Here is a 16,579-nt window from a genome sequence, read left to right on the forward strand (position 1 = left end):
GCCTGTGCTCCACAACGGGAGAGGCCACAACAGTGACAGGCCCCCATACCGCAAAAAAAAAAAAAAAAAAAGATACCTTAAAGAAAAAAAAGACAACTATAAACTGGGAGACGATATTTGTTGCATATATCCAAGAGACAAAAGGAACCAATTAATAAAAAAGACAACCCAGTAGAATAAAAAGAGGAAAGTCATGATCAGACATTTCACAGAAGAGGAAACATAAATCCCAGTGTAAATCTAAAAGATGTTTAACCTCATTAGTAATAGGGGAAATGCAAATTAAGACCATAGTGAGATAGCATTTTATACCTACTATAGTGGCAAAATTAAGTTTGACAATGGCAAAAAATATGAAGTCTAACAGGATGTAACAGGCTGTGTCTCAAACCACTAGTGATGGTACATTGTTATAAACACTTCAAAAAATAATTTGCAGAACTTCCCTGGTGGTGCAGTGGTTGAGAGTCTGCCTGCTGATGCAGGGGACACGGGTTCATGCCCCGGTCCAGGAGGATCCCACATGCCATGGAGTGGCTGGGCCCGTGAGCCATGGCCGCTGAGCCTGCACCTCCGGTGCCTGTGCTCCACAACGGGAGAGGCCACAGCAGTGAGAGGCCTGCGTACCAAAAATAATAATAATAATAATAATAATTGGCATTGTTATGTGAGGGTGAACATTTGTATAGTCTATGAACATTTAGAACTATTACAGAAAGTGACTCATGTAAAGAGATGTTCAAGAGGGTAACTATCAGTGCTGTTTATAATCTAGATTTGGTGCATTGTATCAATTAACCTAGATTCTAAAAATATAACGAATATAATATTTGATGTGTATTGATAAATTGATATATAAAATGAAACTAAAGGGACATGACAACTAAATGCAATACCTGTTGTTTTTTCTCTTCTTTTTTATTGAAGTATAGTTGATTTACAATGTTGTGTAAGTTTCAGGTGTATAGCAAAGTGAATATATATATATATATTCTTTTTCAGAATTCTTTTACGTTACAGGTTATTAAAAAATACTGAGTATAGTTCTCTGTGCTATACAGTAGGTTCTTGTTGGTTATCTATTTTATATATAATACTGTGTATATGTTAATCCCAAACTCCTAATTTATCCCTCCCCCACTTTTTCCTTTGGTAACATTAAGTCTGTTTTCTATGCCTGTGGGTGTATTTCTGTTCTGTATATAAGTTCATTTGTATCACTTTTTTAATTCCACATATAAGTGATATCGTATGATATTTGTCTTTGGTTCACATCACTTAGAATACTAATCTCTAGGTCCATCCATGTTGCTGCAAATGGCATTATTTCATTCTTTTTTATGGCTGAGTAATATTCCATTGAATATATATACCACATCTTCTTTATCTACTGCTTTGTCAGTGGACATTTAGGTTGCTTTCATGTCTTGGCTATTGTAAATAGTGCTCTAATGAACACTGGGTGCATGTATCTTTACAAATTATGGTTTTCTCCAGATATATGCCCAGGAGTGGGATTGCTGGGTCATATGGTAGCTCTATTTTTAGTTTTTTAAGGAACCTCCATACTGTTCTCCATAGTGGCTGTGCCAAATTACATTCCCACCAACAGTATAAGAGTGTTCCATTTTCTCCACACGTTCTCCAGCATTTATTGTTTGTAAAGTTTTTGATGATGGCCATTCTGATGGTGTGAGGTGATACCTCATTGTAGTTTTGATTTGTACTTTTCTAACAATTAGCAATGTTGAGCATCTTTTCATGTGCTTTTTAGCCATCCATATATCTTTGGAGAAATGTCTATTTAGATCTTCTGCCCATTTTTTGATTGGGTTTTTTTTTTATATTGAGGTGCATGAGCTGTTTGTATATTTTGGAGGTTAATTCCTTGTCCATTGCATCATTTGCAAATATTTTCTCTCATTCTGTGTGTTGTCTTTTTATTTTGTTTATGGTTTCCTTTGCTGTGCAAAAGTGTTTAAGTTTAATTAGGTCCCATTTGTTTATTTTTGTTTTCATTACTCTAGGAGTTAAATGCAAAAGATATTGCTGCACTTTATGTCAAAGAATGTTCTGCCTATGTTTTCCTCTAAGAACTATTAGTATCCGGTCTTACATTTAGTTCTTTAATCCACTTTAAGTTTACTTTTGTGTTTGGTGTTAGAGAATGTTCTAATTTCATTCTTTAACATGTAGCTGTTCAGTTTTCCCAGCAACACTTACTGAAGAGACTGTCTTTTTTCCATCGTATATGCTTGCCTCCTTTGTCATAGATTAATTTCTGGGCTTTCCAGCCTGTTCCATTGATGTGTATTTCTGTTTTGTGGCAGTATCATGCTGTTTTGATAACTGTAGTTTTGTTGTATAGTCTGAAGTCAGGGAGCCTGATTCCTCCCACTCCATTTTTCTTTCACAAGATTGCTTTGGCTATTCGGGGTCTTTTGTGTTTCCATACAAATTTTAAGATTTTTTTGTTCTAGATCTGCAAAAAATGCCTTTGGTAATTTCATAGGGGTTGCATGGAATCTGTAGATTACCTTGGGTATTATAGTCATTTTGAAGATGTTGATTCTTCCCATCCCAGGACATGGTACAATATATCTTTCCATCTGTTTGTGTCATCTTCGATTTCTTTCATCAGCGTCTTAACAGTTTTTGAAGTACAGATCTTTTGCCTCCTTAGGTAGGGTTATTCTTTCTGATGTGGTGGTAAATGGGATTGTTTCCTTAATTTCTCTTTCAGATCTTTTGTTGTTAGTGCATAGGAATGCAAGAGATTTCTGTGTATTAATTTTGTATCCTGCAACTTTACCAAATTCATGGATGAGCTCTAGTAGTTTTCTGGTAGCATCTTTAGGATTTTCTATGTGTAGTATCACGTCATTTGCAAACGGTGTCAGTTTTACTGCCTTTTTAAAAAAATTTGGATCCCTTTTGTTTCTTTTTCTTTGATTGCTGTGGCTAGGACTTCCAGAACTATGTTGAATAAAAGTGGCAAGAGTGGACATCCTTGTCTTGTTTGCTGATCTTAGAGGAAATGCTTTCAGCTTTTCACCATTAAGTATGATGTTAGCTGTGCGTTTGTCATATAAGGCCTTTATTATGTTGAGGTAGGTTCTGTCTATGCCCATTTTTGGTAGAGTTTTTTATCATAAATGGGTGTTGAATTTTATCAAAAGCTTTTTCTGCATCTATTGAGATGACCATATGGTTTTTATTCCTAAATTTGTTGATGTGGTGTATCACACTGATTGATTTGCTGATATTCGACAGTCCTTGCATCCCTGGGATAAATATCACTTGATCATGGTGTATGATCCTTTTAATGTATTGTTGGATTCAGTTTGCTAGCATTTTGTTAAGTATTTTTGCGTCTATGTTCATCAGTGATATTGGCCTGTAATTTTCTTTTTTTGTGGTATCTTTGTCTGGTTTTGGTGTCAGGGTGATCGCGGTCTCATAGAATGATTTTGGGAGTGTTCCTTCCTCTGCAGTTTTTGGAAGAGTTGCAGAAGAATAGGTGTTAACTCTTCTCTAAATGTTCGATAGAATTCACCTGTGAAGCCATCTGGTCCTGGATTTTGTTGGGAGTTTTTAGTCACAGTTTCAGTTTCAGTGCTTGTGATTGGTCTGTTCATATTTTCCATTTCTTCCTGGTTCAGCTTTGGGAAATTGTACCTTTCTAAGAATTTGTCCATTTCTTCTAGGTTGTCCATTTTATTGGCATATAGTTGCTTTCAGTAGTCTTCTATGATCCTTTGTATTTCTGTGGTGTCCATTGTAACTTATCCTTTTTCATTTCTAATTTTATTGATTTGAGCCCTCTCCCTTTTTTTCTTGATGAGCCTGGCTAAAGATTTATCAATTTTGTTTATCTTTTCAAAGAACCAGCTTTTAGTTTCATTGATGTTTTCTATTGTTTTCATCTCTATTTCATTTATTTCTGATCTGATCTTTATGATTTCTTTCCTTCTGCTAACTTTGTGTTTTGTTTATTCTTCTTTCTCTAGTTGCTTTAGGTATAAGGTTAGGTTGTTCATTTGAGATCTTTCTTGTTTCCTGAGGTAAGCTTGTATTGCTATGAACTTCCCTCTTAGAACTGCTTTTGCCGCATCCCATAGGTTTTGGATCGTTGTGTTTTCATTTTCATTTGTCTCTAGGTATTTTTTGATTTCCACTTTGTTTTCTTCAGTGATCCATTGGTTGTTTCGTAGCATATTGTTTAGCCTCCACGTGTTTGTGTTTTTTATACTTTTTTTCTTGTTAGTTGATTTCTAACCTCATAGCATTGTGGTTGGAAAAGATGCTTATTATGATTTCAGTCTTCTTACATTTACCCAGGCTTGATTTGCGGCCCAGTATGTGACCTCTCCTGAAGAATGTTCCATGTTCACTTGGAAAGAATGTGCATTCTTCTGCTTTCAGATGGGATGCTCTATAAATATCAATTAAATCCAGTGGTCTATGTGTCATTTAAGGCCTGTGTTTCCTTATTAATTTTCTGTCCGGATGATTTTTCCATTGACATACGTGGGGTGTTAAAGTCCCCCCATTACTGTGTTACTGTCAATTTCTCCCTTTATGTCAACATTTGCCTTGTATATTGAGGTGCTCTTGTGTTGGGTGCATATATATTTACAATTGTTATCTTTTCTTCCTGGATTGATCCCTTGATCATTCTGTAGTGTCATTCTTTGTCTCTTGTTAACATTCTTTATTTTAAAGTCTATTTTCTTTGATATGAGTATTGCTACTGCAGCTTTCTTTTTTTTTCTTTTTTTTTTTTTTTGCGGTATGCGGGCCTCTCACTGTTGTGGCCTCTCCCGTTGCAGAGCACAGGCTCTGGACGCGCAGGCTCAGCGGCCATGGCTCACGGGCCCAGCCGCTCCGCGGCATGTGGGATCCTCCCAGACTGGGGCATGATCTCGTGTCCCTTCATCAGCAGGCGGACTCTCAACCACTGCGCCACCAGGGAAGCCCCCAGCTTTCTTTTAATTTCCATTTGTTTGGAATACCTTTTTCCATCCCCTCACTTTCCTTCTGTATGTGTCTCTAGATCTGAAGTGGGTCTCTTTCAGACAACCTATATACGGGTCTTGTTTTTGTATCCATTCAACCAGTGTACATCTTTTGGTTGGAGCAGTTACTCTGTTTACATTTAAGGTAATTAGTGATATGTGTGTTCTTATTGCCATTGTTTTGGATTTGTGTTTATAGGTCTATTTTCTTCCTTCCCTCTTTTGTTCTCTTCTTTTCTGATTTGATGACTATCCTTAGTGTTGTGCTTGGATTCCTTTTTCTTTTTTTGTATGTATATCTATTATAGTTTTTTTGGTTTGTGGTTATCATGAGGTTTTGATAGCAGTCTATATATATACATGATTGTTTTAAGTTGCTGATATCTTAATTTCAAATGCATTTCAAATATCCTGCATTTGTACTTTCCGTCTCTCCCAGTTACTGGTTTTGGTGTTATATTTGCATGTGGGTGTTTTGCTACCTTTACTCTATGTTTGCCTTAACTGGTGAGTTTTCCCATTTCATAATTTTATTGTTTCTAATTGTTGCCTTTTCTTTCCATCTAAAGAAATTCCTTTAGCATTTGTTGTAAAGCTGGTTGGGTGGTGCTGAATTCTTTTAGTTTTTGCTTGTCTGTAAAGTTTTTGATTTCTCTGTCAAATCTGAATGAGAGCTTTGCTGGGTAGAGTGTTCTTCGTTGCAGGTGTTTCCCTTTCATCACTTTAAATTTACCATGCCATTCCCTTCTGGCCTGTACAGTTTCTGCTGAAAAATCAGCCGATAGTCTTATGGGGATTCCCTTGTATGTTATTTGTTGTTTTTCCCTTGTTGCTTTTAATATTTTCTCTTTGCTTTTAATTTCTGTCAGTTATGTTTCTGGGCATGTTCCTCCTTGGGTTAATCTTATATGGGACTCTCTGTGCTTCCTGGACTTGGGTGACTGTTTCCTTTCCCATGTTAAGGGAAATTTTCAGCTGTTATCTCTTCAAATATTTTCTCAGGACCTTTCTCTCTCTCTCCTTCTGGGACCCCTATCATGTGAATGTTGGTGCATTTGACATTGTCCCAGAGGTCTCTTAAACTGTCCTCGTTTTTTTCATTCTTTTTTCTTTTCCACAGCAGTGATTTCCAGCGCTCTGTCTTCCAGCTCACTTACCTAATTATCCATTCTTCTGCCTCATTTATTCCGCTGTTGATTCTTTCTAGTGTATTTTTCATTTCAATTACTGTATTCTTCATCTCTGTTTGGTTGCTCTTTATATTTTTCTGACTCTTTGCTATAAACTTCTTGTACCTTCTTGCTCTGTATATCCATGCTTTTCCTGATTTCTTGGATGATCTTTACAATCATTACTCTTAACTCTTTCTCAGGTAGATTGCCTATCTCTGCATCACTTAGTTCTTCGGGGTTTTTTTCTTTTTCCTTCATCTGGAACATATTCCTCTGCCATCACATTTTGTCTAAATTTTTATTTGTATTTTTATGTATGTGGAAGTTTAGTTATGTTTCTCGACCTTGGAGAAGTGGCCCCCTATAGGGGATGTCCTATGTGTCCCAGCAGTACACTTTCCCTCTCATTACCCAAGGTCCAGTGACCAGCTGGTCTCAGGGTAGGTTCTGACCTGCGTTTGCAGACTTGGTTCCACAGGCCTCCAGATCGTAGTTTTCTTGCTTCTGGTGTCTGCCTTATGGTGAGTTAATCTGGTCTAGATGTTTGTGCAGACTTCTGGTGGGAGAGGCTGGTGCTTGTGCACTGGTAAATGGAGCTGGGTCTTGGCCCTCTGGTGGGCAGGGCTATGTCAAGGGGCATGTCTAGAGGTGGCTATGGGCTTAGGAAGTCTTTAGGCAGCCTGTCTGCTGATGAGTGGGGCTGTGTTCCCCGCCTGTTGATTGTTTGGCCTGAGGTGTTCCAGTCTTGGAGCCTACAGGCTGTTAGGTGGGACCTGGTCTTGATGCTAATTACCCAAGAAAGATGTCTGTCTCCAGCAAGAGTTCAAGTAGAGGAACACTCCCCGATATTACACCACCAGCTTTTATGACCCCAGAGAGAGCTACAGATGCCCAAGCCTCCCAGGAGACCCTCCAAGACCAGCAGGTAGGTCCAGTCCAGTCTCTTATGAAGTCACTGTTTTTGCCCTGGGTCCTGGTGCTCACAAGACCTTATGTGTGCCCTCTAAGTGTGCCCTCACAAGACCTGTATGTGCCCTGTTTCCCCCATTCCTGTGGAGCTACTGCAGTCAAGCCCCGCTGGCCTTCAAAGCTAAATGCTCTGGGGGTTCCTCCTCTCGATGCTGGACCCCCAGGCTGGGGGCCTGACATGGAGCTCAGAACTCTCATTCCTGTGGGAGAACTTCTGTGATATAATTATTCTCCTTGTGGGTCACCCACCCAGGATATGGAATTTGATTATATCATGACTGTGCCTCTCCTACTGTCTTGTTGGGTTTCTTCTTTATGTTTTTGGGTGTAGAATATCTTTTTTGGTAGGTTCCAGTCTTTTTTTAATCCATGGTTGTTCAGCAGTTAGTTGTGATTTTGATGTTCTTGTGAGAGGAGGTGGGCTCAAGGTCCTTTTTCTCCACCATCTTGTCTCCAGTCGGGTACACAATACCTGTTTTTAATTGAATTCTAGATTAAAATATAAGAACTATAGAGAAGACATTATTGGCAATTAGGGAAAGTTGAACATGCACTGTATATTAAATTAGATAATATCAATGTCAAATTCTTAGGTGGGACTGTAGTATTGCAGTTATGTAAGAGAATGTACCTATTCTTTGGAGATGTGTATTTAAGGGTAAAATTGTTACTATGTCTGCAGTTTACTTTCATGTGGTTCAGCAAAGGAGAAAAACTATGTATAGAGTGGGCCAAAAACTGCCTTCGGTTTTTTAAGTAAAAATAAAAGACACATTTTTCATTTTCACCAAGAATGTTATTGAACAATGTGCTCACTCTTTTGTTCCACTACCTTCTGCGATTTTTCAGGCAACTTCATAATTCCATCTTCCTAAAACTTTTTATCTTTTTGAGCAAAGAACTGTTCCAGGTGCCTTTTACAGGCTTCTCGGGAATTGAATTTTTTTCCATTAAGAGAATTTGTAAAGACCTAAATAAATGGAAATCCAAAGGTGCAATGTCTGGTGAATACGGCAGATGAATCAGAACTTCCTAGCCAAGCTGTAACAGTTTTAGCCAGGTCATCAAAGAAACGTGATCTTGTGTTATCCCGATGGAAGATTATGCATTTTTCTGTTGACTAATTCTGGACACTTTTCGTCAAGTGCCGCTTTCAGTTGGTCTAATTGGGAGCAGTACTTGTTGGAATTAATCATTTGGTTTTTCTGAAGGAGCTCATCATAGAGAACTCCCTTCCAATCCCACCATATACACAATATCACCTTCTTTGGATGAAGACCGGACTTTGGTGTGGTTGGTGGTGGTTCATTTCGCTTGCCGCACGATCTCTTCCATTCCACATTTTGTACAGTATCCACTTTTCATCGCCCGTCACAATTTGTTTTAAAAACAGAACATTTTCATTACATTTCAGTAGAGAATTGCATGCGGAGATATGGTAAAGAAGGTCTTTTTCTCTTAACTTACGTGGAACCTAAACATCAAAGTGATTCACATAACCAGGCTGGTGCAAATGATTTCCAAAGCTTGATTTGGATATTTTGAGTATGTCAGCTATCTCCTGTGTGGTATAACACTGATTGTTCTCAATTACTGTTTTGATTTGATTGCTATCAACTTCAACTCGTCTACCTGACCATGGAGCATCGTCCAGCAAGAAATCTCCAGCATGAAACTTCGCAAACCACTTTTGACATGTTTGATCAGTCACAACACCTTCTCCATAAGCTGCACAAATCTTTTTTTGCATTTCACTTGCTTTTTGAAATAATGAAGCGTAATCTGCCAAAAATGTCGCTTTTTTTCTTCCATCTTCAATATTAAAATGGCTACACAAGGGGCTTCCCTGCTGGCACAGTGGTTGAGAGTCCTCCTGCCGATGCGGGGAACACAGGTTCATGCCCCGGTGCGGGAAGATCCCACATGCCGCAGAGCGGCTGGGCCCATGAGCCATGGCCGCTGAGCCTGTGCGTCCAGAGCCTGTGCTCCGCAACGGGAGTGGCCACAACAGTGAGAGGCCCGAGTACCGCGCCAAAAAAAAAAAAAAAAAAAAAGGCTACACAAAGATTCACCAATTTTGATGTCTTTTTTTAAATGCACGCTGATATGATAGCTGTCACATACAATCTAACAAAATTGTTTCGAATGAAGTTAAAGACCAACTAAGTGTACTAGAGCCACCTAACGGAAAAAACTGAACTAACCTTTTGGCCCACCCAATACATGTGGTGCGTAGAGACACGTGAAGCTAGTGTAGAAAATGTTAACCATTGGTAAAGGGTATTAACTTTGCTATAATAAATCTGAAATTTTTCAAAATTAAAAGTTGGAGTGAAAGCCAACACAACGGAACAGTATATCATTTGAAGATGCATATACATATGACAAAACTGTATAATAAAAAAGAAAGCAAAATCAAATTCAAGATGGTTGTTCTTTTTGGGCAAAGCACGGAATTTGAGAGGGAGAGGGCCATATAGGTCATTCCATGTCTTGGTAGCATTCTGATTTGTGCCATGGATTCACAAGTGCTTATTTTTACTATGCCTTGTGACTTACATATATGTGATATATTATTTTGTATATAGCAAATGTTATATATTAAAATAATAAAGGAAACACAGATTGAATTGATTGAATTAACCGTGCTATGCAAAAAGGAAAAAGGAATTTCATGACACACTATTTCTGAGTAAGAATTTGTTAAAAGTTAGGATGGAGTAGGAGAACACCTATATGATTTTCTCTGTCCCAGTATTTCCCAGACTTATTTGACCAAGAAAGCTCTTTTCATATATCATACCTTAAAATTTTGTTGATTTAATGGCCTCAAGAGTCCTTTTGGGGAAAAAGGGTACAAATTAACTTATTTACAAAACAGAAGTAGAGTCACGGGTATAGAAAACAAACTTATAGTTACCAGGGGATAGGGTGGGGAGGGATAAATTGGGAGATTGGGATTGACATATACACACTACTATGTATAAAATAGATAACTAGTAAGAACCTGCTGTATAGCACAGGGACCTCTACTCAGTACTCTGTAATGGCCTATATGGGAAAAGAATGGATATATGTACATATATAACTGATTCACTGCTGTACACCAGAAACTAACACAACATTGTAAATCAACTATACTCCAATAAAAAAAATTTTTTTAAAAAGTCATTTTGGGAAAAGATGCTTAAGCAGGACTAATAAGAATTTAAAAATTTAGCTTGTTGATAAAAGCAAACTTTATTTCATTATAAAAACAAATACTGTCTGGTTAAATTAATTAAAACATTTCAACCTTGGTCTTAGGAAGAGAATTAGCTTCTTATTAACCACCCCTGTTCCATCCTGGATATTTAACTATGAAAGGATTTTTATTCTCTTTATGGAATACCTAGTTACAAGAAGTTGTAGTCTCTGGATTTTAATTTTTTTCTACAACTTGACTATTTACTGCCTTCTAAGTGAAATCTACAATAACCTAGAGTCATATATGTCCATTCCTGTTTAGACAGGGCCTGTACTAGTATATTGGTGAGAATAGACTAGATGTTGCTGCAGCAGCAAACCATGCTACAATCTTAATACTTAGCACTGCTTGTCCTAGGTGGTTTGGCAAGGGGCTTTGCTCCATGCAGTCATTCAGCGATTTTTGCTATTGGAATTTTTACTATTTTCTAGTTGTACCATTTGGGACATTCAACCTCGTCAGTCTCTGTATCAGGTTAAGGCAGAGACTAGAATTGCCCTGCGAACTTCAGCCTGGAAATGACCCATATTACATCTAGCCATATTACATTGGCAGCAATCGGTCTCTACCATAGATAATAATACTAGGATTAAATTTGAATCATGGGAAGCTTGTCAAAAAGATAATTTACATAGGCGTGTTCACATACCTGCTTATTCATAGTTGGAGTTTTATCTTTACATCTTAGATGTTGAAGATCACATATAAACAGTTTAATATCACTTATTTTTTGGCAGTCTATGCAGGTCTTTTCCCCTTCAGGTTGAATGTAGTTAATTGGGATATGGTGTATAAATGAGTCAACAAAAGCAGCTAAAGGAGGAATTATTTACATACAGTTAATCTACACATTAATATTTCTCTGTTGTCTCTCCCCCTTTTTTATGGCAGCATGAAAACATTCCTTTTGAAGACAAGACTGCATCAGTTAAAGTGGTAAGTTCATATAACAGCTAAATGTTATAATGTTGAAACTATTCATTGGTTAATTTATTTGCAGATCAGCTAATGCTTTGAACATGCTAAATGTGTTTCAGTGTATTGGGAGCAGATAAGTAGAGTAAGATAATTTCATAAATGTGTGCACTATTTTGTGTAATAACATAGAAAATTTGTTCTCTCAGATTTTTATCCAGGAAAAAATAATCTTGTACGTTAATATGAAACCAGTATGTATTTAGGATCAAAGTTCATAAAAGAACATATATTAATTTCTTGAATTCCCAGTCACAGGTGACTTCTAGATACTGAGAATACAGATGGGGATCAAGACAACAATGTCCTAGATCTAATGGAGTGTATGAGTCATTATAGTTTTCTACATGCAATTAAACATGGGATAAGGATGGCAAAAAGGAAAAAGTGGGGCATTAGAAATGTATAGAACAAGGAATTATTAAAAGTAGTTTTTCTCCTTGAGGAAATAATGTTTTAACTGAGGCCTCAAGCTAGTTAGGCTTAGGGGGAGAGTTTATGAGCCTGATAGGCAGAAGGAACAGGAACAAAGCCCTGGAGAAAAAGGAGCACATAGAGCATTGCAGGAGCTGAATGAGAACCAAAAGGACACTTAGCAAGGGGGAAAATGGCAGGAGAAAAGACAGAATGTTTAGGCAGAGGCCAGATCCTGCAACTTCTTAGGAATTTTAAGGACTTTGGAATTTATTCTCAGGGCAACTGATTGAAAGTCCTTGAATACTTAAGCAGGAGTGTGGCAAGATCAGATTTAAAATTTTAAAACATTACTCTGACTAAAATGTGGGGAATATTTTAGAGAAAAGCAAAAGTGGACATAAGGAGAACTATTGTGAGACTCTTACCAAAATGAGATGAGAGATGAAGATATTGTAGATAAGGTAGTGTTTTACTTTTAAGTACTCTATAAGAGATATGTTAAAGTTTATTTTGAATGGTGCATACAATATTTTCTTTGACTTCTTACATTTCTCTTTTAGGATTTTCTGTGGCATCCAGAGGTTAATGGTTCTATGAAACAGTGTATCAAAGTGTGGACTGAGGTCTGTATTTGAAAATATAGGCCTTGCTGGTTTTGAGCAATCACATTTTGAAAGCTCATTCTCCCATACTCACCTGTCCCACTCTCCTGTACTTTATACCAACCTTTTTGATTTCGACCATGCTGGGTTGATTATCACTTAGAGAAGAAAGTTTTGATCCAGTGCTTCTGTTATCACCATTCTAACCCTATGGTGATTATGCTTATACCACACTTTACTGATTTAAAACTTTCTGTTACTGTTGTAGCTCAGTTAATTCAAACTCAGATCATCTTTCTAGCACTATATACATTCTCTTGAGCATTTGTCCACTTTGTTCTTCAAACTCATGTCCTGATAACTTCAGGAAACTTTTTTTTTTTTTAATATCCTGTTTTCTTCCCTTTTATCATTATATTTGTGACCTAAAAGTCGAGCCTAATGTGTTTTGGCTCGTAACGTTTGGAGTTAAATTAGATATAAGGCAAGTATGCTGTTAACCTCAGAAAACCCCTAACTTCTCACAAGTGCACTTTAGAACTTCCACAGTCTCTCCATATAGCTCCTTGTCAGTCCTTTATTTAAACCTGTATTCTTTTCCAGAGGTTTGCATTTGGGATGGATAAAACAATATTCAATTTTGTTGACCTTGTTTTGCTTAATTACTTGTGTTGCAATGATATTTTTCTTTGCTTCTTTTCACAATAAGTGTTTAGTACAGCAACCAAATAGACTTTGGTAGGATCCCGTGAGAACCTAGTCAACATTTTTAACTTTGTTTCTTTAAGAAAATGTTTAAGTTTTCAAAAAACAAACATGCAGACAATTTCTAGAATTCAACTTTCTGGAAAATTGGGATCTCACATAATTTTGTTTGTTTTTATTGATGTGTTGTTTTTAAATGTCCAAAAGTATAATGTTATGAGTGTATTTCAGATGATTCAAACATGTGTTTTACCTTTGTACTGGACCTGAAAGTATATCCATTAAAGTAGTAGAAATTCACAGTTAAACAAACATCAGTGTAATATAATTTATAAGTCAGGCAAGATCACAAAAAACCTTTGTTATTTACTAACCTGGAGATATATTGCATATTCAGATCTTCTGTTCTTATAATTTGCTAACACTAGTTTTTGGAGCTTTAGATTCTCCTGTAAAACTCCTTATGATTATTGGGGGAGAGGGAAGATTCAACTTATTTGGATAGATGGCCATGTAGTTACCTGAGATTGATTAGTTCATTGGTTTCAATCAAAGAGTATGTATGTATGCATGTATTTATATATTTATTTTTTAATATTTCCATAATAAGCTGCTAGATCCTGAGAATACAAAGTTCTATATTTTTATTATGTACGTACTATTACTAGCTTTGTTCTAGGTATTAGGAATGTGACTGGGAATTAGCCCCAGTCTCAGGCTTTGAGGAATGTGCAATCTAGTAGATAGTGACTTTCTTATGAATAAAGGTATGATAATATGAAGGGTAACAATAGAACTGAACACAACTATGAAAGCACCATGGATAGAGGCACTTAGGATGAGGGTGGTTTAGAGTAGTGAGGATCTAAGAAAGCTTTACAGAGTAGATAATATTTCTAGAAGAACAGTGGATTAGAAAGATATACTTATGAACTGAAATAGCCTTACAGATACTTACAGGCATAAAAGCAAAGTTGAATTTAAACAACTCTACTGTTATCCAACAGATATTTATAAATCAGCTGCCATATTTTAGGCACCAGGCTAAACACCGTTGTTACCCTGGTTAACATAACAGAGTTCCTCTCCTCAAAGAGCTTCTAGGTGAGTGGCAGATATAGGTAATTAAGGAAACCAGCAATTTAGATTTAATTCTGTAGGTGAACGGTAGTCATTAAGTCTGAGCTACTTAGATGGATTTGGGGAGTCTTGGTATGGAGTGAGTTGATATTTGAGGTGACTTGAATAGAAATAATTGAATAGGCAGCAACTATAGATTAAAGAAGAGAGTGTAGGAATGGAACTATAAAAAAGATTATGAGAGGAGGTAGTAAAAGGAGTAAGAGGAAAAGCAGAAGAAGAATAACTGTAATATCACACACAGAGAAGGAAAGAGTTTTAAAAAGTGGATAGTAGTGTCACTTTAGGAACTATATATGGTAGAATGAAACTACAGGATTTGGCAATTCAGAGTTCATTAATGGGCTCTGAGGGCAGTTTTAATGGATGGTTAATTCAAAATCAAAACATGGTAAGTTGAGGCATAAATGAGCGATACAGAAATTAGCATAGTGAAAGCGGAATGCTCTTCCAACTAATCTGTTGGTCAAGAGTGTGAACGGGAAGAATTTGAGAGTGAGACAGGATTGAAGGAGCATTTTTTGAGGATAAAGATGATTTAACATTTTGTGGATTGAGGGAAGAAAGAAGAGTAGAGAAGGATGAAATGGATAATTCAGGAGTCTGAGGAGATAACTTATGGATATAGCTCCAGAAGTAAAAAGGGAGGAGATATAAATGCAGAGCAATGCGTTAGCCATTAAGCAGGATAGGAACATATTTTGTTTACTCTCCTGTCAGAGGAAGGTAGACTGGGTGAGCATATGGACAAAGTTGTAAGAATGGAGGAAGGAAGGCAAGAGCACACAAGCCAGATGAATTCTGTTTTCTCTGTGAAGTTTGAGAATTAGGCTTTATGCCAAAAGTGAGGAGGACAGGAGGGACCTGTGTAAGGAAAAACTGATTTGGGATAACCACTGTGAAGAGTGAGAAAGGGAGCCACCTACGGATGAGGAAAGTTTCACTAAAGTAGCAATGTAAAATGGAGCATGCTAGACTGGAAACTGGAATATCTCTGACGAGAAATAGATTAATTTTGTTATTACTTTTCTCTGCTTTCATAGTTTTCTCCACTGAGCATGTTTTACCTTCATAATGAGACAGTAACTGTCATTTCTATTTTTATATATGGGTTGGACTTTTTCTGATTTCTTGTTTTTAATTGTTTCTTGTGCACATGATTGTATTATCAGATCTTCTATGTTGTGGAAGATGCATTGAACCCAGTAGTCGGAAGACTTAATTAAGTTCTGGCTTTGTTCCTGCCAGGCCTCAGCAATAGCTATAAACCTTTCTGAGTCTATCGCCTTTTTTTATAAGATATGTATAATATCTTCCTGCCTATCTAACAAGTGGCAAGAATCTATATTAAAATGAGCTAATTTAAGAGAAATACTTAGTAAATTACTAAGTACTATATAACTGATAGTATTATTAATAGTATAATTTGCACTAGGTGAGGATCTCTACCAAATTTCTCATTTTTTTCCACATTATGGTCTATAATAATTATCAGTTTACTGTTAAATATGTACTAGATTGGCTTTCCCAAAAGATCCTGTTTCTTTAGAGCACTGCATTTTATTTAACACTTAAACTGTATACCCTTTAGGCTTCCAAGAATACTTTTTAATTGGCTGACATAATATACTAGAGCTTTACACAGTTTACTCAGAATTCAGACTGTGTTAGATTTCAGTAGTGTTTTTTTGTCTTTGTTTTTGTTTTAAAGAACACCAAAGAATTAGCCATACAAGGCTCATGCCATCCTGTATAGTCATATAACCATGTAAGGTTTTAGGCATGGGGTGTCCATCTTGTTGTAACAAGAATCTGATAAGGAACCCTAGAAAATTAAAATGCATTTAAATGGAAGAAGAACTTAAATTTAAGGGAAAAAATTAAGGGATATTACTTGTGTTAATTTCCTGAACTGAATATAACACTATTATAAAGATTTTTCTTTCTTCAGGATTCTGTTGCAAAGCCCCATGTGGTTGTAGCAGGAGCTGCCACAGTAAGTTATTATCTGTATTCTTACATAATGATTTTTGTTTCATACTTAAGAACATGCTAAGAAAAAATTAACTTATGTTATATAGAATTCTTGATTATACTCATATTTTAATTCCTATTTCTATTAATTAGATAATTTTTTTAAAAGATCTGAATGAACTTGGGAAATTTGATGGTAAATGTCAATATTATTTTATATCTAAAATTACATTCTTCTTGAACGTTATACATTGAAAGTCTAATTTTATATCAGCTTTTTATAACTGCCTTCATATATTTCATGAAATAATTTGACCATACTTTATTCTAACATTGAATAAGAATGGGAATTATCTTAAA

The 16,579-nt window shown here is 36.5% G+C and overlaps 1 protein-coding gene across 2 annotated transcripts in view; it reads left to right on the top strand.

Annotated features, from left to right (window-relative positions):
• Nucleotides 1-16,579, top strand: part of CASD1 (CAS1 domain sialic acid O acetyltransferase 1) — a 76,698-nt gene that overhangs the window by 14,193 nt on the left and 45,926 nt on the right. For both annotated transcript variants that reach the window (XM_007450645.1, XM_007450646.1), the window contains exons 4-6: nucleotides 11,298-11,342; nucleotides 12,359-12,421; nucleotides 16,197-16,241. In XM_007450645.1, coding sequence (XP_007450707.1) covers nucleotides 11,298-11,342; nucleotides 12,359-12,421; nucleotides 16,197-16,241 — 153 coding nt within the window. The remainder of the gene's footprint in view (nucleotides 1-11,297; nucleotides 11,343-12,358; nucleotides 12,422-16,196; nucleotides 16,242-16,579) is intronic.

The sequence above is a fragment of the Lipotes vexillifer genome, unplaced genomic scaffold, assembly GCF_000442215.2.
Source record: "Lipotes vexillifer unplaced genomic scaffold, Lipotes_vexillifer_v1.1 scaffold172, whole genome shotgun sequence".
NCBI classification, from domain to species: domain Eukaryota; kingdom Metazoa; phylum Chordata; class Mammalia; order Artiodactyla; family Lipotidae; genus Lipotes; species Lipotes vexillifer.